Genomic DNA, 25439 nt, shown 5'->3' on the forward strand with positions numbered 1-25439 from the left:
GGAGATGGGGTGGCTCCTGTTCCTGCTTGCAGCCTGGGAGGGCGGGCGGGCTTGTGCTCCTGGCAGGGCGATGAGCCATGAGCTGCAGCTCTGTCCCATGCCTGCCTCACCCAGGAAGCGCCTGCCCCCTCCCTCACTGCGGGAGGCATTGATCTGCGCCGCCCCACCATGCCTCTTCCAACGCGTGGACTTACCAGCTGGAGACAGCTGTATTGAAAAATCAGATCAGTATTGGCCAATGTGCCTCCTTAAATACCAGGTATCGGTATCAGCTCCCAAAATCTCTATTGGTGCACCCCTAGTTAGAATATTCATGAAGCATGAGACAGCTAGGCTCAGCTGCCTTTTCTGACTGGGGGTTTTGAACCCCCTTTCCCCTCATGTCCTATTTACTAGGAGGAATCCATAGCCTACAAGGTTACAGGATACATTCTGAGACAATGACACTCTCAAACCTTCCTGCTGATGCCATTTCATTTCTCATAATAACTAAATTTCACAGCAGCAGGGAACAGAACCCAAGTGTGCCAAGTCCCTAGTCAGTCTCCCATTACAGAGATGGCAAGGGAATCAGTTTCTCATTCTTGCTCTGCCTCTTTGACTGCATAAGTATTTTATACAAAGTGAAAAGAGTTAGAGAGCTTAATGGGCCTACCTTAGAAAGACTGAAACAAGTGAAACCCAAGTTCGAGACTGATTTCTGCTTGGATAAGAGCTAGGATATGAGCCCATGCTTCTGCCTTAAGGACAGTGTCCTATGCATGAGCTTATTGGTTGTTAAACAGACAAAAGCAAGGTAAATACTGTGTGGACTCCGATTCTCCCTTTGCCTTGCGTGTTGTGCAGCCTGTTATACTTGTGCAGAGGTAGACTAAAATAGTACTAAATCAGAAGGTGGAAGGGTACAGAGAAAAAAGTATTATATTTTCAATGTGTGGCAGAGACACCTAGGTTCCCACAGTTAATGCCTCACATAACAAGAATGTCTACCTTTTAAAAACAAAACAGAAACAGATTTTTTGGGCGACTGACAGAAACTAAGGGAAGCATTATAAAAGAAGTGCTAATCAAAATACATACTTGCAGAGCTGGATACTTTGCACAACTCTGCTAAGCAGCTTAAGTCCACAGAACATCAAGGCAGTACCTCTGCTAACCTAAGGAAAACAAGGTTTATTTAATAATCTGCTGTTCAGAGTCTCAAAAAGGGCATAACGTTGCACACGGGCCCTATCTCTGCAGGCTCTAGTTCAAGAAGTCCAAGCCTTAAAAAAAAGTTGCATTTATCATAATAGAAAGCCTTTTGTTCCTGGACTGTACAGAGGTACACGTCTACTGTCTTGAATCAAGGTGATCTGAAATAAGCTGGATCAACAGGACTACCGCTTTTTCCCCAGGACATCCTGTTGTATGTTTCTACTGTCACTGTGGTTCATTCCAGACACAAGCTGGTCAGGCTGTTTGCTCTTGCTTGCCACCCACTGGCAAAGCAGCAGCAACACAGCTTGGAAGGGAGGTGTGTATAAATGACTGTGCTCCTCCTGTTTTGGTGTGCAGGACAAGCAATTAACTGCAGGTTAAAGGAGACATCTTTTTGTACCACCCCCCCGAATCCCAAGGATTCTACCGAGGTCCAGAACTCTGATTACAGCAGTCAGCTAACGTCTATATAACCTTCTAGAATTAGACTAAAATGGCATAAGCCAGTCCGGACAATTCACGGCAATGCTCAGAGATCCATGCCTCTCTCTACTCTATCCTGCATCATGTAAAGCTATTTTTAAGTATTCTTTTTCTATAAACATGCGTTACTTTGACCTGGCTCTGCAGCATCTTTTAGCTGCAGCTGATTCAATCAGCTTTTACATAAAAGTGCCAAGAAAGTTCCACTAAAGTGCTCAATACATAGAGATGTTGGGAAATCCAAGTCCAATTAACAGGATGCCTCTTCTGGGCTTTGCTGGGCTTGCACCAAGTTTAAAATGCCACTTCCGCCCCCTGCTCTGCATCTGCAAGCAATGTTTGAGTATAGTGACAGCTCTCAGACCAGGTAGGAAAAGAACTGCAGAAAAGGCTGTTACACGTACAATATATACACTATGTACCGGCATATATATGGGTAAAACTATTTTTTCATTCCTCGAAGTCCACTGTACCTCTTAGATCTGTGCAAGCATTTTTGGCAGCAAAATATAAAGATAACCACATTACAAAACAGCAGCTGTTTTGTAATATACCCAACAATGCAACTGGTTCAGTAAAGTATCACCCCCCACAAAATCTTTATTTTTAAATTGATCATTCAAGATGGTTTCTCTGATAGCTGAGCCAAGATTAGTGGTTGTAGAAAACTTTTCTATACCAAAGATATTTATATTGATATTGCCAAAGTACTTGTAATTTAGATGAATCAGACTTAAATCATGAGAATCACATAGTGCTATTGTTGCCATACATCTTCAAATTCCAACATTTCAGAGGCTTAAAAAATGCTAGAGCTGGATGCCTATTATTTATACCAATAAGGTAGTATAAGGCTTGGTTTCTAGTTGTTATAGACCTTGAAATCACAACGTGTGAATCATGTTGGAAGAAAACTTATGAGACAGCACAAAATACTAAATCACAGTTATGTGATGTCGGGTTCAGAGGTGCATAAAAAGAAATAAAAGGTTTATATCCTTAGAAAACTAATATTTATGACTTCACAGTTATATACAGATTTAATATTTAGCCCAGATGATTCATAAAATATCAGGCTCTCCTAGTCTGCAAAAAAAAAAAAAAAAAAAAATCCTTTAGCTCAGAGGTTTGTGCCTTGGTTGCTGAAAATCCTGGATTTGATCCCAATTGAAAACCAAGGGGCATGCCCAGATGAACACATGTAGTCCGAGGTGCCACAAACCACATGCGGTACACATGCAACAATGCTGCACAATTTGGAGGTTCTAGTGTTTAAAAAATTGCCGCAAAAAAGTGTTGCAGCATATACTCCAGAAGCATGAACTGGCAGAAACAGACACTGGGTCTAAAGCATCTCCCAATCTCTAGCTATCTGTCAGCTCCTCCATCACGTCAGGAGCTGGGAGGAGCATGGAAATGGCCATTCCCCTGAAGCGGGGCATTTTGCCCTGCACCAAACCCCATATGCAGGGGCATGCACAGTGGCACAAATGTGTGCCACTGCTATTTTTGGCGTAGCAAACATACGCCCCTTCATGCATGCATTCACGTGGACACGCCCATAGTGTCAGTCAGTTTTGAAACCATAAATTATCTGGATTGGTTATAAATTAGGTCATGCACATTTAAACATGTAAAGTTTAAGCTCATTTGATACATACCTGAATTTCCAAAGACCACATCCCATGGTGAACTTATAGGCTGCTCTTCTCCTTTTGTTCCACCCTCCTTGTCCATGCCTTGTACTCCAATACCTGCTACAGTGGTCACTACCTTTAATTCTAGGTCAATCTATGAGAAATATAATAGCATATGCAATGATCTTGCAGGTGGTGATTTTGGTTTTTAACTCAGCCAGGTCAGATGTTTAGATACAGGCGTACGTCTATACATACAGAGGAACTAAAATCACAATCAGATAACTACTAAACTTGTTGAAAAACCTTGAATGGCTCTTCAATCTAAACAAAAACAGAAAACTGAGCTTTCCGTCATGGTTAGGACAAATCTTCTGGAGAAATGACAAACTTTACAGATGACTAATGGGGAAATTTTAAAAACACACTTCTAACAGTGTGTGCTATACAAATGATATACTATACAAACGTTTCCCAATAATACCATGTATCGTAATCTGTACACAGCAAATCATTTTATGCAATTTATTTAATAAGATTTGCAACTAATTCATGTCATAGTATACCATTTCATTTCTGCCCTGCTGATTTAATCAGGAAATGTCTTCCTCTAATTAATTAAGTCTTGATTGTGTTAAAAGAAAAAGAAAAGAAAAAACTTTTCTATGCAATACTGCATTATTTCTGTACCAATAATTCCCCTTTTCTTTTAGACTTGTTTCCTCGCAGGAAACCATAAGCAAACTGGAAGCAGACAAAAACAGCTGTTGGATTACTTCAAACCTTTAATAATTGCTACTGCGGTGTCCCTTTAGATCAAGGAAAACAGTTAATGACTTAGCAAGAGCTTCAGATCCTCTGAAGGTATTTAGGTGGACACCTAATTTCCACGGATTTCAATGAAAGTTAGGCACACCTACATACCTTTGGGGGTTGTAGGGATTTTAACAATTTTATATTTAATGCTTCCATGAACAGAATCTCTTTACTTTTGCAGCTCAGTCACTAAAGGAAGATTCTATTTATAATGGAACAGCCCTTCATATTACAATCTTGGGGAGAACTGAATCCAAAACATTCACATATCAAAAATCCTCAAAAAAAGATGATTATTGTCACTTTAACTGGCTGCAGAGCACTGCAAGTTACAAAATGAGGGGATCACACTTTCTTACAAAAGTCTGATATACTTTTTCTTCAAGTTACAAACTCATTTCCATGCTCATGGCAAAAATACTAGAGAAGTCACTGGACGTGTAAAGATTAATAATGCATACAGGAAAGCCTTGCTAACCACAGGTTCCGCATTCACGGTTTCAAATATTCGTGAATGCTGAACCCGCATTTTAAATACACTTTATACGCTTACAGGAGCTCAAGAGCTCTGTGCTTGCTCCTTCTGCATTCCTGCCGTCACCATGCTCTGCCCTGCCCTGCCCCCAGCCACCAGCGCGCTGTGTTCATGAACGTAGTGCCTTATTTGTGGATTTTGCAGATTGCGGGGGATATGAGAACGTATTCCCTGCAAATGGGCGAGGGTTGCCTGTACTATTATTTTAGCTTAGCAAGGCCACAGCATAGAAAATTTTCATTAATAATACAATTGGTTTCCATTAGAAGAATATTAAATAATGGTCATTAGGAGTTTAAAAACATAAATGCAGCAAAAAAGTGGACATAATTCCTTTAAGGACAAATTGAACAACATTTTTCTGTGCAGTTATTTTAAATACTGGACCAAATTCCACTTTCCATGAGACAGCATGACAGAATAATTTTTTCTGTCAATTTTCATGGTGTAATTGAGCAAAGAAGAACCCAACATGTAGAGAAAAGAAGAAACCTCAGGAAAATCCTGCATTCAGGACCGTCAGGTATGAACTTCAGGTGTGATAAATGCAAAAGGGGCAGCGCCATTTAACAATTTGGCTCTACAGCCATACTCGCAGATGTTCAACAAGCTGATGCCTCACTCAACAAAAATCTGTGGTCTCAAGGGACAGACAGATACGTATGTGTACTGATTAGAAAGAAATGTTGGGTAGTTATCCTTTATTAGTTGGTTTTTAAAAAAAAAAAAAGTGTACCTTTCTAATCAGATGATTTTCTGTATCAGCTACATAAATACTATTGTTCTTTATAGCCACTCCCTGTGGTGAACTGAATGCTGCTTCTGAAAATCTTCCATCTCTCCTTCCCCTGTTTGGACCTAAACACACAGAGAAACAGACAATCAGGGAAATAATGTTTCACACAAGAATCAACGAAGACAGTGAAAACAATTACTGTGTGGTAAAGAAGGTACAGTATTGTACAAAAAGAGAAAGTTAAACAGCATTTTTGAAGAGGCATTAATTTTAAAAACAAAGTTGCTACCTTTGCTGCACACTATTTTAGTACGAATATTTAAAACATCCACTTTTCTCTTCACTACTGATGCAATTTGTTTACTGTCTGTATTTTAGGCTTGGGTAGCTGTAGTGTCACACCAGGAAGGTGTTCTGGTCTAGAAACACAAGTTTTAGCCTCATTGGACTTGTACTGATAGCTTCTCCCCAATCTACTGAGCAGCAAATGGCTCACCAGCTTAGGTACCAAGGGTGACCAGACACTTGGCTAGTCAAATTCCTCACTCATGGGCTGTTGGCTACACACTGACAAGCCTTAGCAATACTATCCAGATAAGCAGTCTAGATTTCTATAGGACTTTAATGCTTTAAATTTCCTAGGTTTTGACAAGGAAGAATCAAAACAGTAGGTAATGTAGTCGGTCAATATAATGTCAGGTTCCAGTTTATAAGCGTGGTATTTTCATTACTGATACAACAGGAACCCATTTAAAATCTACTGTCATTTAAGAATGCTGACAGATCTTTAGTTAGTAATTGGCCCTGAGATCCAGCTAATAAAAAAAGATTTCCTCAGTACTGGCTTCTCAAGTGTTAGGGTCTCCCTTCACTTTCCTGACCCAGCTTCTCCTTTCCTATGCATCCCATCTTTGTGTTGTCTGGAAAGCAGGATAAAATACATGCTATGTCAATGTAATGAGTAATTTACTTTTCATGCCTTGTATTTTGACATCTGTGTTATGCAGTGGGCTTAAAAAAGCCAAGGTTTCCTCAATATTACACAAGCAGAAACTCAAGTTATTTCAAATAAGCATATTCGTCTCTCTCATGGGTTTATTTTAAAAGTTTGTTATTAAAACTGTTTGAAACAGGGTTTGAAGGGAAAATACTCCAAATACTTAAATTCTCTAAAATCACATGGCTTTGAAAAACTTACATAAACCTTACCTCCAATGGTGTGCATTATTTGCCCATTTTTCTGGACAACCAAAATCCTGTTATGTCCAGTATCTGCTATGACCACTCTGTCGCCTGAACTATCTACTGTCACTTTTCCAGGAAACAGCAATGGAGAAGGGGGGACAGAGTCTTTGTACAACTTTATTGCAATTTTATTATCTTTGATTTGTCCTTTTTCTTTGTAGAATCTCAGAGCTATAGATGCAAATAAAAATAATTTTTCTGTGTGTCCCTCTCCAACAAGAGAAAACAGCATATTTCCACGAGGCCCAAGTATAACCAGAGTTGGCCAGCAGGACACTTCCAGCTCATGCCAAAGTTTTCCATCTGAATCATTTACTATGGGGTGAGTAATATTATATCGAAGAACAGCACTTTTAATGTTATCCAGAACCTTTTCATTTGGGAACTTTGCTGAATGGACACCAACAATAAGAAGACCATCTGAAAGTAAAAATAAAAGAAAGTCTCGCATGAAAATATATTTGCACTCAACTAAAAGTTAAAAAACAAAAAACACTGCTCTCTCTCAGAACGTGACTAATAGCATTACAAAACTAAAAGAGGGTTCGAGTAAGTTAAATTAAAAGGAAGGACTGTAATTCACTATGGCAAGATGCATAAACCATCTATTAATACCAAATACTACAGTTCAGAAGATTTCAGTAGTATTAAGATCTTGTTTACCTTCCATGTTAGTTACAAAATAATACATCATAAAATGTTCTTGATTGCTGGGACCTCTGCATAGACAGAAGTCACATTTTGGAGATAGTAATTATGACCATGCTGCAGTGTCTTGTTTTAGAAAACAGGATCTTCTTCTGTAAACCTGGTACTCATTAAGACCTGCTACTAGTAAGTATAATTTAAATAATCCTTTCAATACTACCACAGAAATAACTAAAAATATATGGACTACTAAGATCATACTGCATTTCACGTGCAACCAATACTAGCAGTATTATGAAAAACTGTGGATATGATAAGCTAGATACAATTAGTAAGGATTAATACTTAGCCATCAGGGAGTGATGCCCTTTAACTCTTGCCCTCTTCAACTCAATCAATCAAGTATAGAAAACAGGTTTAAAAAAAGCCCATTTCCCCCTAAAGAAAGCCAGAAGGTAGGGCAGTTTGGCACCTTAGGCCACGTTCAGATGAATGCGGATGTTTGGTTCCCCAGGGACAGGTCGTAGCAGCCCGGCTCTCCTTCTCAGCAGCTCGTGCTGCCTGCGCACACACTGCTCCAGTTTCCACCCCCCACCCCCCCCCAACAGGTTTTCTGACCCCTGGATTTCCTGGACCCTTGCGGGGAAAAAAACCCAGAGCAGCGCATGCATGGGAAGCACGGCCTTGGAGTTCAGGGAACACTTGACTACTGTATGTGGCGCTACAGACGTAGCACATGGCTGTGTACATCTGGATGCAGCCTTAGAAAGTAACTTGTTGACAAAGGCACGAGCTACCATGGACAACTTACAGTCCACTGCCAGTATCTAATGAAGTAAGTTGTAGCCTATGAAAGTTCACGCCTCTCTGAAACAATCAGGTCTTCAAAAGGGCCATCTTTCCCCAACTTCTGCCTGTGTTCAGACTAGCCTGGCTAACTAACTCTATCCCCTTAACAAAAGTGAGGTTAGAGGTCTCTAAGGGAGTGCATACTAGTATGCTGGAAGTGTGCCACAAGATCTGTGTGAGTAGGTAAATGCTCCCCCTCCCCTATCTGGCACCCTGTCCCTGCTCCAGCTACTCCTGTGATCACTTTTAATAAAAAAGTCTTGCCACCATCTTAAAACTTGAGGGACCGAGTTCAGTGCAGGCATGAAAGATGCCAGGTCAGAGTTCAGTAGTGCAGATGCATCCCCCTGATTCCAGCTTCACTCACACCTACATAGTTGTACAAAACAACACATTGATTAAAAACCCCAAACTTTTATTATAATGGAAAGTCTTTGTTTAACATAATATGAACAGCAGTTGTCCAATTTCCCTCACTTTTCTGCTCTGGAATCCCCCCAAAAAATCACCTGGAGTCTTTCAACATAACCATCTAAGTTTTAAATTCTCAACTGATCTTGTGTATCCTTTAGGGATAAGATGGGCAAGGCAAGAAAGGAAAAAAGAAACATCCTTACAATTCATGCATTTCCATGTTAACTTTCTTTACTAGTTAAGAACTTTTGACACTTGCAAGATTGCTAATGTACATTATGGTATTTGTTTTTCCATCACACCAATAAAATTGCCTGGCATTTATATTGGCTTTTGTGTGATGAAAACCTAATAAAAACATCTCTTATTCTGTTTTCCACTACTGTGGTCTATAGGTGGATTCTTTGCAGTGCCTTATTATTTCAGTAACACAAGTTGCAATTACTTCAGCAACAAAAGGGAGCCAAGAAGTTAATACAGGAAACAAATGGAAAAGATATTAGTATCCAATCCTCAAATCCTTATTTCTTGGACTAGTACTATCAAAAGTTTCAAAAGAACTACTCTTTGCAGAATGGGGTTGCAGAATGTAGGTCTTACCTTACAAAAATGTACTTGCCATTTTAAATTTGTTCAAATGTCACTTTAAAAATAATTACATACTTACAACAATAGGCAGTGCCGTACCATAGAACTAAAGTGCAAGTTTAAATATAAGTGTAAGTCACAGAATTGAAAGTCACAGTTTGTTAATCTGACATGCACATTTGCAATGTGAATCTCTGGCACAAAGCAATTAGGGTCTATACATTTGTGCTGACTCACCTGGACAGGTATGGTTTATGAACTTCCATCCTGAATAAAACCAAGTGGGACCAGCTTTGCTGATAGGAAACTGGGATGTCTGTCAGGCAGTAAGTACTACAGAAACCCTACCACATTAACACCTCAATGTAACAAGGCTTTGCCAGGGAATAAGTTACATTTAATTATTTTGGTAACAGACACAGTAAAAGGCTAATGGATATTCTTATTCAAAGTAGCCTTTTGTTGCAGCAGACCGACTCCACCAGATTGCAGCAAATCTAATCAGAACAAAGCACAACTCTCTCTCCCCAATTAATTTTGAAAGCAGAAGATGAAGTCAAGAACTCTCTATTTCCTGCCCCGACTTCCGACTAGCAGTACTTTAAGGAATTTTTTCACTTTATTTTTCCCTCCTCTTCCTTGAAGCTACTGTGCTGCTTCTAGGGATCCTTTTGAAATAAGTCCCTCAAGAACGTTTTTCAGCAGATAGCATTTTGCTGTATTTTTCACATCTGAGAATTTCATCCATCTCTCTCTCTTTTATTTGTTTATTGCCATTCTAGCATTTCAAGTTGAATTCCTTGAGAGGGAATTGGCAAGAAATGTGAAGTTTGCATCTTTTCAAGATAAGATACCTTTCCTTTGTGCATTTCATTCATTGGGTGCACACACAAAAGCATTCAAAATCTTGAACTGCAATAGGCTCCAAAGTGGAGAAAGCATATTAATTTCAGTATGCATTATCAGATGCTTCTGGACAGCAAACTTGTTTATTAAATATTAGAAGCTTCAGCACTTACAAGAATGCAAACCAAAATGATGCCATATCTCCATCTATGTTCAGAACAGGGTGAGGTCAAAGAACCTTTCCTTACAGTAGGCAGGGTTTGTTAAGAAAGGTGCAACTGACTCATGGAGTAAAAAAAAAAAAAAAAAAAAAATCTTCAGATGGGAACGTCCTCAGGGAGATCATGGGCAAGGAGTCAAGCTGAAGGACATGGCTTTGGGTACAATCTGTGATGTTACTAGGTTCCCTTTAAAAAAGCTAAAGGGCAGAAAGGTGAGTTTGATGCTACGTAGATAGTGTGCATTATGTTTCAGTAGAGAGAAGACTCATAACTGAACTTGGTTCTGGCATGCCAGGATACTCTCCAGTTCAAGACCCATTTCTCACTGTATATCCCATCATAAAACACTGCTTTCTCATGCCTCCAGATACTGCATAGGGAGCACAGTCAGTAGGTGTTCTTAGGGCTCTCTTGGACTTGATCCTTGTTTCTTTTAAAAAAAAACACAACAGTTCTTAAGAAGTTCAATATCTCTATGCTGATCTTTCAGGTTTAAGCCTTCCTCTACCCACTATAAATAAGCACAGGAAAACAGGGCACTGGCAAGGGACACTGCTCTTTGGAACACAATTAGTAGCTTTTGTCCTGATGAATCCAGTCTCTCTGGTGAATTCCCTGTGATTCACCAAAATAAAAAGTGCCAATTTGAAGGACATGAGGAAGGGAAAGTGTGCAGGCCTCCTTTGGTACCAGAGTGGAAACAAGCTGGGGCCACCCGCATCCATTCTGTCCTCATTGCAGACTGCATAGCAATCCAGCATAAAGTCACAGTACATTTTTTTAAACCTCTATACAGCCGACAAATCACCAGACCACCCAAAGGCACACTAGCAACTAATGGAGCAACTCCAGGCCAAACAATTGAGTTATTAGCTTGCACACTCATCTTCTTTGAGTAATGGGGAAAAGTATTTTTCATTCCTGAAAATGGCTGAAACATTTTGGTTCATATTAAAGGAAAACCTGTTCAAATTTGGCAAGACAGAAAGTGTTATAAACAAGTGAACATAATCTCTTTAAATAGGAATGTTTATGCAAATTGAAAACAAATAGTATGTTGCTTCTTATGCTGCAAATAATGCAGTGGTGTTAAATCAGGTGGCGTAATAGAACAACATATTAAGTAATAAAACAACATATTAAGGTGGGGGAATAGCATTTACATATTCCTTTTTACACTTAAGTTTAGGTTTTTTTCTCACTAAGTGACTTCTTAATGGTGAGTGGGAAGAGAAAGTTTGCTGAATTTTACCGAGTTGCTTTCAAATTTTTCAGTTTCCAACTAAGTATCTCAGTTGGTCCCCAAGTCCTTTTCCTGCAATTGGATCTACACAAGCAGACCTCTTCAGCTGTATATAGCTGTGTTGAAGTCAGTGTTAGTCCATTTGGCTAGGGATCAAATTATGGACTCAGAGCCTCGGTCATCCGACTTGCCACTGAAGCTATTTCTTTCCAATTTTCTAGTATTTGTCCAGTCTTACATAATGTCTTGAACAATAAGATTCCCTTCATTTTCCATAAGGCTTTTCTGTACTAGAAATGAAGAATTTAAGAAAAACGAAGAACATAAGAATTCTTTCAGCATAGTTTTCTTTTGTTTTATCAACTCATTACTCTGCTGTACTTACTTCCCCGTCAACTGCACATACTCTTCAAGTATTCACAGACTACTATATTTCACGTTAAACTTTTCAGTGCAGTGTTAAATGTTCTCAGTACTAAGCCTAGAAAATCTTTACAATTATCTTGTGCATTATTCATGCAATCAGTTCTCTTATTTTCTCAAATATAAAGTGAATCTTTCCCCAAAAATCAGCCTCCCAAAACTGGGGTGCATTTTACATGGAAAAGCCGTTTTCTTCATTGAAAAAGCAACACTCCTGGTAACACTGTACAGGTGATGCAGCTGCCAAGATGGCTTCAATTTGTGTCTGCTCAGCAAACTGAAGTGGCAGTCTCATGTTAACCTTCTCATAGCCATAGCTATAGGCTGAACGCTGTAGCTGGTGCCTGATGCAACAAGCGAGCTGTTGGCGACATCTCAAGTCTTATCAAGGTGTTAAAACAACACTTTATTTACAGGAATTTCTATAAAGAACTACTTACACTATAGTAGTAACAGTCTTGCTACTGTCCTTTGCAAAGGCATGGGGCCTAGCTTTGCATGACACAGGGCAAGTCCTCCTGGGAACAGAGTATCACAGGAGAGTCTGCCACACCAGGAAGTTTCTGATGCCACACTTCCTGGATGCTATTTCATAGGCATTAGGGCTGGAAGGGACCTCAGAAGATAGAGTCTACCCCAGAATGACTTACTCCATGTCATGCAGTTGGCCACGACTCTGGAAAAGTCTCTTTCTACATTTTGCCTCCAAAAAACAAGGTGCGTGTTTTATTTGGAGTCATACTGTACGCAAAAACTATAGCATATGAGGGGGAAATAAAAGACATGCAAGAAGTTAAGCCATGCATTGAATCAAAGCCATTTACTGCAATAATATATGCAAAGATGAACCCTTGTATACTTGCTCACCTTTGTAAAAACAATTTTGGATAACCACAAATATAAATTTTAAGAGGTTTTACTGAACATTTATGGAAAAAAATATGGAAGTTTTTAAAAACCACTAAGCAAATAAGATTTTTACAGAGAACATCTGAAGCACAGAGTAGTGTATGTCCAAGGCACTGAAAGAAGCACGTTGAGGATTAAATCAATCTTCCCTTGTGAAAAACAAACTTAATTTATACTTTAAAATGACAGATTGATTTAAAAAAAAAAAAAAAAATTACACAAGTCATGCCAACCTTTCAGCACTTCACATGGAAAATTTCACAAGAATGTCTCCTTCCCCTTCTGCTATACAGTGTTGACAGAATATCACCAAAATGAGATGTGAGATACCCAGCACGCCTGGTGTTAATAAACTGAACTCTAAAACAAGATTTTAAAAGGAAGTGGCAGCTATCCCATTTTCCTTTCAGTCTAATTTTTGGAACACATTTCAGAGTCCTGCTCTCATGTAGAATGAGTTTTGAACTATTTTATATTTTAGATTGTGGTTAAATAGTAAATTCAAATAATCAATTCCCACTCAACCATTCTACAGTCTAAAAAAAAAAAAAAAAAAAAATCTATATGGTTGCTATAAATACTGCCCTCTCAATGGCTCCTTCCTTTTGACAAAAACCAAAATGACTTCATAGGAATAAGAAAATGTGGATGACCACAGGAGCCTTAAATGAAGTCCCAAAGCAGGAGGGTCAAAAATATGGCCCACTAGCTGGATCAAACTTGTGGAGCCATATGATCCAGCCCATAAATCACAGATAGATCTAGTATACAGAGCCAGTCTAGCTTGCAGGTTGGAATCAGCAGGCACTGGTCCAGATTGAACTTTACTGGAGCCAGTGCACAGAGCTAGTTCAGTGGGGCACCACTTGCAGTGTGCACCCTGTGCTGGCCTAACATGCTGCAGGCTGCTCATGGAGCTGGGCTGCCTGCATGCACTGCCCATGGCACAGGGTCTGCAACAGATGCCGAGTAGCTCCACCTGCCTGTGTGATCTTTCTTCTTAGAAGTCTTGCCACCATCTTACAAGGCCGAGTTCATTGCAGGCATGAAAGGGAGCCAGGGAGGATCCAGAGGGGATGCAGTGGTGTGGATGCATCCTACCTTTGATTCCAGCTCCACTTACTCAGCAGCTACGCTTAGGAAGCTTGACATGCCCAGCACTCTGTCAGGCTGGGCTGGGAGTTCTGATTGCAGAAGGCTGGAGAGAAAGGAATGAGACAGTAAAAAGGAGGCCCAAGGTCAAAGGTAGGTGGGTAACGCAAGGAGTGCAGAGCCCTGAGCTAGGCTCCCAGGAGCCAAGGTCCTGTGTTGCTCCAGAGGAAATCTCATCCTCTTTCCCCCTCACGTGTGCCAAGCCAGCACAGCTGCTTCCAGGCAGCAAACTGCTTGCACTAAAGCCAAGAGGGAATGAGGGTAAGCAGAGTGAGCCCCTAAGCAAGCTTCCTGGGATCCAGGGCACACGCTGCGCCCAGGGAAAGTCCCACCCTCTATTTCCTCCACCTGGCCAGCCCAGGTGCTGTAATGAGGGAACAAAACGCTGGCACCAGAGGCCACAAGGAATGAGCTAAGTTAAGAGCCTTAAGCTGGGCTTCTGCACCTGGCAGGACAGGTGGGTAAGTCCCTTCCTCGCCTCCCCTGCACGTGGCCAATGAATGCAGCTGCTGCAGTGAGGGTGCAAATTGCCCACTGAAGCCAGCAGGGAATGGAGTTAAAGCAGCATGTTATCCTGAGCCATGCTTTTCACAGTGTAGCTCTCCCATGTGCAGAGCCAGCTGGGCTCCACACCCAATCCTCCTGAAGTTGCACAAAAAACAGCAGTAGTGAAGACCCTGGCTTCTCTTTAAACCCAGCACTTTAACATGTCCCAGGGCCCTAGTTCTCTGCTGCTCTCTTCACTACACCCCTGCCATGCTTGCTGCAGTCCTACACCTTACTCAGTAATGTCTCTATACTATATCTGAGGCAGGGATTTTGTGCAATACCATTTATTAGATCAGTTGTATAGTTGGGAGAGCTGTCACCTTGTCCAACAAAATTCTACCGAAGGGAACAATTTCAATTCAATCAATGGGACTATAACATGTTATGCTAACACTAAGTCTGCCTAATGATGTCCAAAATGTGTTCGTGCTTCCCAAATTTACTCTTCTCCTTGCTTTAACAACTAGCTACACTGGACCACAGATGTGACTGATAGGAAGGACAGCAATCAATGATTGCCCTTCCCCTTGTTACAGGCTACATTCAGGGGTTTGCAAATTCAGCTATTGTCTTTTTCTACACTATATCAAAACTCCTTTCTGGTAAAATTAATAGTGCAAGCACCCATAATCTAACTGGCACTCTGCAACTTCTTTCCTTTGTAATTCCCTTCTGCTGTCCTTTCAAAACATAGCTCCCAGCATTTTCTTCCTCACCCACTGCACTGTAGTATTGTTTTGTGTTTTTATATAGGGGAAGTGTGTGAGCCAATCAATAAAGCGTTCAAATTGCTTCTCTTTGCTTTCACACTTTTCTAGTTCACAATGGTACTTACATCTGCATCTGTAACAATCTTGACAGACTCACAGCTGAATTGCCATCATAACCAAACACTTTTCCAAACAGCTGGAATGACAGTTAATATAAAGCATTCCAGCTATAAATAGTTATGTTGCCCTCTTTGTCTAGCTTGTTTTATACTATTGTGTAGTGTCAGTAGAGAGCATTTAGAGTGCAAAAGGTTTGAAGCATCTGTCTATTAAGCATTTAGCTCAGGTCACTCATTCAACAGTACCAAATTATGGTACCAAACAAGCAAAAATAAGAATGTAGATGCTCTCCTCTCTGCTGTGCTACAAAACGGTGAAGCATAAACAAGCTCATGAACCCAAAAAAAAAAACTCATTATAAAAGCTGTATTATGGTTTTTTCCACTTGAAGGAAGCTTTAATACATCGTCTAACTGCTGCCACTTGGTGAATTCCCTCTGTAGAAAAGGGTGGACAGCTAAGGTCCTCACTTGCACTACCAACGTGGTGCCTGTTTTTGTATTTTCATTTTAAATTATATAAATAGTTGATTTTGTGTAAAAACCCTACAACAGTTAGTTTTTTCAACAGTTCATTTTTCATATGCATATCAAATATATTATACACCTCTTGAGCAAGAGTGTTTTCTTTTTAACAACAAGCATCAAAAAGCAGATTTAAATCTAAATTACTTTGGCGTTTACTCAATCACACAAAGGAAAAAATTGTAGCCAGCATGGATTTCTTGAGAATAAGTCATGCCAAATAAACTCAGTATTCTTCTTTGACAGGGTAGTTAGTTTGGTAGACGAAGGGAATGCAGTGGACCTAATATTCTTGGACTTCAGTGAGGCTTTTGATAGTCCCACATGCCATTCTTAGAAGTGAACTGCAGAAATTTGGGCTGGACAGAATTGCTGTTAGGCAGATACATAATTGCCTGAATAAGGCAAGAGAAGAGTAACGGTAAATCAATCAATCAGTCAGAATGGCAGGAGTCTTCAAGTGGTGCCCTTTACCGGTTCTATTAATGACTTGGATGCCAGAAAACTTCCTGATCCAATGTTGCATATGACACAAAAATAGGAGGGACTGAAGACACTTTGGAGGATAGGAAGGGAATTAAAAAGCATCTTGATAAGCTTGAAGAACTGAACTAGAGACAACAAAATGAAATTCAGCAGACAAATGAAAGGGACCACACTTAGGGAAGAACACTCAAATGCAAATATGAGATAATTAGCTAGGCAGCAGCACTGCTGACAAAAAAAGATAAAGGGTTTGGGTAGCTAATGAACTCAAAATTAAGCAGCAATGTGATGGAGTCACCAAAAAGCAAACCCAATTTTGGATGCATTAATAGGAAGATTGTATGCAAGCCATGGGAGCTGACCGTACCAATTTACTTGGCGCTGGTCGGACCTCAACTAGAGAACTATGTGCAGGTCTGGGCGCTGCATTTTAGGAAGTATATAGAGAAACTGGGGAGGAACCAGAGATGAGCGACAAGGATGAGACATACAAGAAGATAAGGTATAGGAGGAGAGGCTGAGAAAACTAGGCATGTTTAATTTGGCACAAAAGAGATTAAGGGGGATAGGACAGCAGTTTACATATAACTGGAAAGCTGCCATAAAGAGGGAAAACAACTGTTCTCCCTTTGCTACAGAAGTGCTGATACAAAAGAATGGCTTTAAATTGCAGCAAAGCAGATTTAGACTAAATCTCAGAAACCTGTTCCTTATACTAGTAGAGCAATGGAACAAGCCACCTAGGGAAGTTTATAAAATCTTTCAGTTAAGGTTTTCAAGAAGCTGTATAAGTTTTCAACAAGGATGGTTTAGAAATAGTGCATCTTTTACTTATGCAGGCAGCTGGACTAGGTGACACCTGAGATCACCAGGGATCTAGGTTTTCCATTTCCCAGAGGAATACAGAAAAAGAGGTAGATATTCCCCACTACCTGAGGTTATGGGTGGGGCATAAGGAGTGTGGACCTGCATCTTAGTGAGCTAAAGGGCTCTGATTTTCCATGATAAAAAAAATCCAAAATCAAATACCAAAATGTTTAGGTACTTAGAATTTATTTTAGTATAGTAATTGAGGCAGTGCTAGGCTTCCAAAAGCAGGATCCCTGGAGATCACCTACTCCATGGCTATGTTTCTAATAATTTTGTCTCCTGCCTTCTAGCCAAGATCCCAGGAGAGCCCATGAACATCATCAGAGCACAAAGACATTTGAAGGAATGACAAATTTCAGTGCAGGACAGAAGAGTGTAGATTCAGTTGCAGAATTAAAAAAAACCTCAGTGAAAAGTTATAGCTCCCCAAGTATTGAACTTTAGACCATTTGTAACTGAAAAAACTGTATGCATTTATCTAAGTATTGTTTATAAACCCAAACTTAAATGAATACTACAACACTGCAACCCTGTTCAGTAAGCAACAATATGCCTCATCAAACATTATCGTTATGAAAGAGTCAGATGTAACAGCACATATTTGTGCTTCAAGAAAAGGGAGTAAGTTTGGGGAATTTCTTCACCACAAATGCACATGTAATAAAAATTAATTAATTAATTAATTAAAATCCTTAGTCTGAATTGGTCTATGCTTTGGCACTGTAATATACATCCAGTTTAAACACTTTGTTTGAAGTATTACACAGCACAGACTTGGACCTATGCCAAACTATTTCTGAATATTAAAATATACTTCCTCTTATAGAAGTACAGCAGATCATTTCTCAACAACTGATAACATGAGCTTGACTATGCACTGGAGTTTAAAATAACTTACTGAATGCCACATTGAAAACAGAAATAGAACTGTTACAGATAAGACAAAGAACAAATCAGATAAAGATGCTGGGTGGCATTCAGTTGTTTTTCAGACAAACCTACTGAAGTTTCAAGATAATAAAACAATGTGTGTGTACATACAGATACATTTGATGCTCCGAATTATCCTAAAACAGTATTGTGTTGTGCTCAGGCATCTCAAGTCACAGCAGCACGCTGCTGAAGTTCCATCATTCTGGTGGCGTGGCATGGCATTGAATACCAAGAGATATTTGCACTGAGCGAACATAAAACAAATATAAGGATATCAAAAAGCTACGCTGTAAAATAAATGAACAGCATATAATCAAAGGAAGATACTACATGTATTACATGCCCATTAATACATATTTTCAGTATGCTGTAAGCAAAGGGGTATAGGCAGCATGTCTTAATTTATGATTTGGATGTTTTAAGCCATAGGAATGAAATGAGTCAAGCACTTACGCATCACAATAAGGGATGGAACATATGCACATTTAACTTCTGTCTCTTACATTCCTGCAGGACCTCTGCCACCTTCACTATGACCTTGTCTATTGCTTCTATGGAAACAGCTCTCTTTTCCTTAACCCAGCCGCCCTAGCCATCACTGCCTTCCCCTCACACAGCAACTTTCAGGTTCCTAATTACTACTCCCTGAAAACTTCTTAAGCTGGGAGACTCCTGAGAATTAAACTTTTTCCCCATAACCTGCCTTTCTTCTGACACAAGTTGTGGCAAATGGCAGGGCAAATTACTTAAGCAAACCAAAAGAGGACGTTCTTAGCAAGACTAAAATTGGTTGTTTCTGTCTGAGGTCCAGCGAGATGAAGACCATTCCACTAACCCTGCAGCACTTTCTGAAGTCTCACCAAGTCCAGGAACAGGCTATCCCAGATGTTTTACAGTATTTCATGACTAGCAAGTAGCTTAAGAGTTAATGGCCCCATAAAACAAGTTTTGCAGCTTTTCATTATTGTTCCCAATTAAACCTTATTTACAAATTCAAATCTTCACAGACATTTCCAAATGGAGTTTTTAATCAAATAAGAGGTTGCTTTAGCATGTGATGAAAACTTTCCCTCCTCTTTCTATAGTGAAACCTGTTATCCATTATGCTGATATCCTTCAGCAATGCTGTATGAGCACAGACAATGCAGTTGATGCTATATCTACACAGATTTTCTCTTAAAACAAATTTGTATTATCTGCACCAATGTCTTTAGTTGTTTTAAAAAAATGTTCACATCCAAGACTAACTTTTTGTAACTGCCTAGACCCTTTCCTCAGTCCTTTATCCCTGAAGGCCCAGTTACTGCAAATCAACATTTTTTTGGTAGCAGTGAATCCTTAGACTTTCTAAAATTTATGCTGGAATAGTTCAACTCAAAAAACACCCAGTTCAGGCTCCTTGTGGAAAGATTACTTAATAGAAAGCAAAAAAAGCCAAAAGCACACATACCTGCTTGCCGAATTCAAAACATCTTTTGATCTTCAATTACTACAAGAAAAGTTTGAACTGAGGGCATTACCAACTTAACTCAGATTTTCTTAGTTTAAGCTGCCTAACTTGAGCTGGGAGCTGCGTGAATTAATTCGCTGATTGTTGGGAGAGGTGTGGGCAGCCAGAGGCAGAGTCAGGAGCAGGGGCACACCTAATGGTACATTATTTCAAAAACTCCCTGCACTTAAACTATTACATCTGCTTTCCTTTTTCTGGGACAAATTATAAACTCTTAAGGGAAGACAAGTGGCCTATTTATGTCTTCTTTAAAGTGTAGTGTTATTTACATACTGCAATAAACAAATGGTACTTTGGTCAAAACTATTATTATTCCACTGGAAGTAGACAATCACCTAAATGTAAAGATCTACAGATTAAACTCACAAAATAGGCCAGTGGGGGTCAAACACACTGTAAAATTCTCACACCTTACATTTTAAGGTGTTGAACAATATTATTTTCAATCCTTCTTATTTGCTTAGAAGAAATGCTTATCTAGCACTTCTTAAAATATTCATGCCTGGTTAGCAGATTCTAAGAAAAGAGATAAGACTATAATTCTTGTTTTGCAAGCCATCCTGATCACTATTTAAATCAGAAAGACAGGCAGGATTTATTATCTTGAACTAAAATTTGAGAAGGAGTTGAAATTAAATAGAGAACGAGAAAAAGGAAGAAAAGATGTTTTGCATGAAAAGAAGCAAGGGACAAGTCAGACTTGGGGGAAAAACCTTAGGGTAAAATTTCAGAGTGCAAACAGAGCTTAAGCATAGTATGCATATCCCTTTTCAGACTAGGCACGAACCCTCAAGCACTCACTCATTTTTAAATCTATCAAGTCTTGAAGACATTGTTTAGACATCTAGACACTTAGTACCCAAGTCAACCACTTCAATAGTGCATTATTCTGCAAACAGCTTTATTTACATAGATACTTGCTTTGGTTCTTAAATATTAATATGGCTTCTCTAAAGTTAGAAATACAACAGTTGCCAAATTTAACCCCTTTTAGAAGTGTTGTGGAGTAGATACAGTCCTCCATTTTTCAGGATAACAGATTAGAAGACACTTTTAGACACTACTGTAGTCTTGCCAAATGTTTAGCAACCAGCAACAAGTGACTCAGCTACTCCACCGCTGACACTGCCAGGAAATTCTATTCTAAGCAAACAAAAGCGTTGATACCTTTATCAGAATACTTGCGCTCTAATGCATGGAGGTCAGGCAGCAGGTGCATACAATTGATGCAGCAGTAAGTGAAGAAATCCAACACCACCACTTTTCCACAGAGGTCTTTGTACAGAGAAATGGGACCTTCAGTGTTTAGCCATTCCAGATCTGGAATTCAGAAAGCAGAAGCATCCAAATTAAAGGATAAAGGAGTGGGTTCTACAGCTAGTTTGTATACCAGTGTTTAACATTCCTGGTACATTTCATTAACAGTTTTAAAATATTACTTTTTATGAAGATAAGAAAACTAGCCACAATCTTACAGACAGCAAATGTGGCTTTGACCTACAATTCTTCATATTTAATTAGTCAAAATAAATACTATTGAGTTACACAGTTGTAATGTACAGTTGTAATGAACAGACTAACTCATAATAGGTTAATGTTAATTGAAAGCACAGGCAAACTTTACAAAAATTGTTTTCTGTTTAAGAATCATGATTTACAGTAATCAACCACATAATAATAACACATGGGTAAGACAGCTATATACATCAATGGAATAAACAGAAGTTATGTATGTATAAACCTTATTAATTTGTAGGAGTATTAATTCCTTTAAAAAAGCCATAATTTACCTCTTACTGAAAAAATGCCTCAACCATCTGTGCTACATTATAGAATTACTTTCAAGAGAGTATAAAAGCTATTAGATGATAAATATAAAATATTAATGATAATAATATGTACTGTCCCAATAACCATACTTGCAATAATAGACTATAGCACCTTTCACTGAATTATTTCCAACCACTTCCTTTATGAATCCATAGTATATGTCTGTTCTACAGACATACAAAGAAGAAGTCAGTAAAAAAAAGCTAAGGAATAGAAATCCTGGTTCTTTATCTGTATGTGCTAACTTCTAAAACAATGGAAGACAAACAAGTACACAGATAAGATAGAAAAAGGCTGCAATGAATTAAGTCCCACTTTGGAATGGGATATAGACTCATAAATCCCTTAGAAGATAAATTTAAATCCCACCTTGTGACCATCCCATAGAACTCAGGATAATCTCTCTATTAGTCAATAGAAGTTTTGTTTTTCTTCACTGGGAGAAAGTTGTGTGACACCCCCACAGGTGAGGTACCGGTAATATTAATAAAGACTTACTTATATAAGAAAACAAAAAAGCATGGCGGAAGAAGATCCGCCCAAAGTAACCCAAAATGGTCATGCACATTTGTGGCAGATCCAAGAATGAAACCCAGGAATCTAGGTAGCAGTAGTACACACCTGTTGTCTCACTTGCTACATATAAGATGTACTCATAATGGCAGATTTCTTTTTTAATCCACCACTGAATTTCTGAAATGTATACCTTCAGGTCTTAGTCCCTCAAATCTGTGTGGACAGACCTGTGTAACTCCAAAAGGCTTCAATCAGCAGACTGCAGTTGTTCCTCCTTACAGGCTTTAAGCTTTGATTCATATCATAGAGACATGAAAGTAGGCACAAATGCTCATAAGCCAATGAGGATGGCATTTCTGGTTTGTTTGAGGGAGCAATAACAGAAGGGACAACAGCAGACAAGTAGGAACCAAGCCCTGAAACTGAAGCAATGATATTGAGGACACTCAGAAGAACTCAACCAAGTCAGAGAGATATTAACAATGGCCAACAACAAAGAAGTTAAGGAATGAAGGCACAGAGGTTCTTTTTTGTTTGTTTGTTTGTTTTTTTAAATGGATTTGCTAGTAAGAATAAAAAAAATTAAGTTTTCTTCTTCTTTAGTAGCCAGGGTTCTGGATTCAGATTAAGAAAAGTCTGCACATATATTTCCTAATTATTTAATTATGTGGAAATGCGGAAGCTAAATAATAAACCTGAAAACTGGTCCTTAAAATATACAGGGAAGAATTCTCCTTTAAAAGCCAAACAGAAATTTTGTCTAACCTTTTTTTCCTATGAGAGCTCCCATTTATACCAGTGATATTCTGAGTGTCAAAGCATGACTTCTGTTTTGGTTTGGAACTATATACACCATCACAGAAATGTGGGTTTGTTTTTTTTAATATATATTGCATCTAAAAATTAAGAGCCAAAACAATGTTCCATTATCCTTTAGATTTTGGGATAAATCCTAAACAGCACTTTTGATTTTTTGACAAAACAATCAAAGCCACTTCATCTTTTTTCTAGCCAGGAAACGATATTGTTATGTGGCTATTACTATCATCTTGACTAAGCCAAATGACATTTTTGGGAATGTACTGGTAGTTTAGCAAAAACATTATGAAAAATTACTAGCCTTTACCAAAAATACGCTTACTAGTAACCACCAAAGGTATTTTCTCCATCCATTAAAATACATTTGTAACGAGCAGGAAACTGGAGAAATATTTTAAAGATTTGTTGTCTTGAAAACAACCCAGGCTTCAATTTGTCATTTTTAAACACAGTTTGAAAGCTGGGAAATGGCCTGAATGGTAACTGACAGAAGAGGGGTCATTTTACTATGGAGTGAGAGTTCAGAGTACCTAGAGAAAAAACAGTTTAGTATGTAAATGGTCTTTCTTGCTAGTATTCTCAAGAACACAACAACCCTATTAATATTTAGCTGGGATGATGTAGTTGGGGATGATCCTGCTTTGAGCAGCGTGTTGGACTAGTTGACCTCCTGAGGTCCCTTTCAACCCTAATTTTCTATGATTTGGAATGAAGAATCAACAACACGAAAACAAATGAAAACATATTCATTCCACATTTTTTCTTCTTTTCCTCTCCAAGAAAACTTGAATTGAAGAAGCAGAACATGTATTTGTATTTCTGAATTTGTGTCAAGTGATGAATGCAAAGACTTTAAAGATAAACCGCTACAGTTCTGTGCTCACTTACACAAGAGAATAATTATGGTGCCTACCTGCCTAGAGACTACCGTCAGCCTGCAAGACAACAGAACCAGCCGGCAGGAGGTGCATTATACTCACCTGAAGGAGCATATCACTTAACTTAATTACAGTTTGGATGCATAAAATGGACCAGATAACAGCCCCCTCCAAAGGTAAGAGGATTGGCTTAAAGTTCATTGAAGTGTGGGTTCTTTTTTCCCCTCTTGACCTACCGCCAGGGCCTCGAGAGTCACATTTTTGTGACCATGAGGATCTTATATTTACACATACCTGATGAGATATATAAATGAAAACTAAGGCCTTAAAACAGCAGCCATTCCAACAGGCAGGACTTTAACAAAAACATCCAACACTGGGAGATGTTTCATGAGGAAGTTGTGAGATTTAGCAATCCTGGAGTAGTGGGCTGTTTTCAGGCCAAGAGAGTAAGGTTTCTTCTCAACCCTGGGGAGTCTTGAGATCCATTCAAAGGTGCCACTGTTACAGGTGCACACAGGATTCCCAAGATCAAGCCAAAGGTTTCAAACAGGACTGCACGGTATTAAAACCAGGCAGCACACCCTGGGAATGAGCTCCAAGAACTACTCTGTCATCTTCCTCAGAGAACTAAGGGTGCACCTACACATGCACTTTAATGTGCATTAGTCTATTTTAATGCACATTAAAGCATCTCTAAAAAAGCGTTATTTAGTTAATGTGTTTAAAAATAGGCTAATTAACATATTAGAGCGTCACTTAAAAACCGTGGGCACATGACAGAGGTCTGATTAGCAGCACTGGAGCAGACTGAGTCTACTGGAGTGTGTTAATTTGTACACTACAGCACCTTCCGTGCCATGTGTATTCAGTGTCCCCATTAAAAATGGTGGCAGGGATGTTTCAGGCTAGACGTAAGGGAAAAACTTTTTTACAAGCTGAGTACCAAGGGTTTGGAACAGGCTTCCCCCAGAGGTGGTACAGCCATCCACCCTGCTGACCTTCATAAAACATCTTGACACCCATCTTGCTGGGGCTGTCTGGTCCCAGCCATCTTTCCTACCCAAGTGTGGGTGGGGCTGGACCCAATGATCCTACCCCAACATCTATGAAACTATAGCTCCTTGAATGCGCTTTAGTTAAATCACCCCTGTCACCATTTTGAAGCAGGGGGATGCCGAATACATTTTTTTTTTTTTTAAAAGAGAATTTTTCGTGTTCCAAGCCAAATTAGCCAAATCAAATTCCAAATCTGAGAGTCAGTCAAGAATCATAAGTGGCCCTATTACCTGCAAACATCCACCACCCCACCTGGGGCGTCAGATGTTCCCAAATCCTTTGGCAGGCATCCTACATGCAGGCCCAAGCCTAGAGGTTTGGATGCCCTTGCATTTTGCTTGCCCTTAGCCATACAGCTGCAGGAGCAAACAAGAGAGGAGTCTCCTATTTCCATAAAGTGGGCATAAAGCCAAGACAGCCCTACACAGGTACTATTCTATGCCCGCATAGCAGGCTTCCCTGGGTGCAACTAGGAAGCCACAGCGGCGATCACAGTATTTCCCCTAGATAAGCATAGGTTATGCTTGATCTGAGCCAAAATGCCAGGGATGTTGAATACAGGATATACTGTGTCTGATACATGACACACTGTTACTGCGCATTAAGACTACACATTTTCCCAGTACCTCACAATGGAGGAACTAGATTAAATGTGCATGTGTAGATGCTCTCTAAGAGTTGCCACTGGGG

The 25439-nt window shown here is 39.4% G+C and overlaps 1 protein-coding gene and 1 long non-coding RNA gene across 2 annotated transcripts in view; one reads left to right on the top strand and one right to left on the bottom strand.

Moving 5' to 3' along the window:
* The window catches only part of LOC109324209, a 10256-nt gene extending 4702 nt beyond the window's left edge, over positions 1 to 5554 (top strand). The window contains exons 2-3 of the long non-coding RNA XR_002104877.1: positions 5128 to 5194; positions 5464 to 5554. This is a non-coding gene — a long non-coding RNA (uncharacterized LOC109324209). The remainder of the gene's footprint in view (positions 1 to 5127; positions 5195 to 5463) is intronic.
* Positions 1 to 25439, bottom strand: part of NHLRC2 (NHL repeat containing 2) — a 52864-nt gene that overhangs the window by 26651 nt on the left and 774 nt on the right. Inside the window, exons 2-5 of the mRNA XM_019556151.1 lie at positions 20815 to 20967; positions 6617 to 7072; positions 5408 to 5529; positions 3345 to 3474 (exon numbers count right to left, since the gene is read on the bottom strand). Coding sequence (XP_019411696.1) covers positions 3345 to 3474; positions 5408 to 5529; positions 6617 to 7072; positions 20815 to 20967 — 861 coding nt within the window. The remainder of the gene's footprint in view (positions 1 to 3344; positions 3475 to 5407; positions 5530 to 6616; positions 7073 to 20814; positions 20968 to 25439) is intronic.

The sequence above is a fragment of the Crocodylus porosus genome, unplaced genomic scaffold, assembly GCF_001723895.1.
Source record: "Crocodylus porosus isolate Cpor-Errol unplaced genomic scaffold, CroPor_comp1, whole genome shotgun sequence".
Lineage (NCBI taxonomy): Eukaryota > Metazoa > Chordata > Crocodylia > Crocodylidae > Crocodylus > Crocodylus porosus.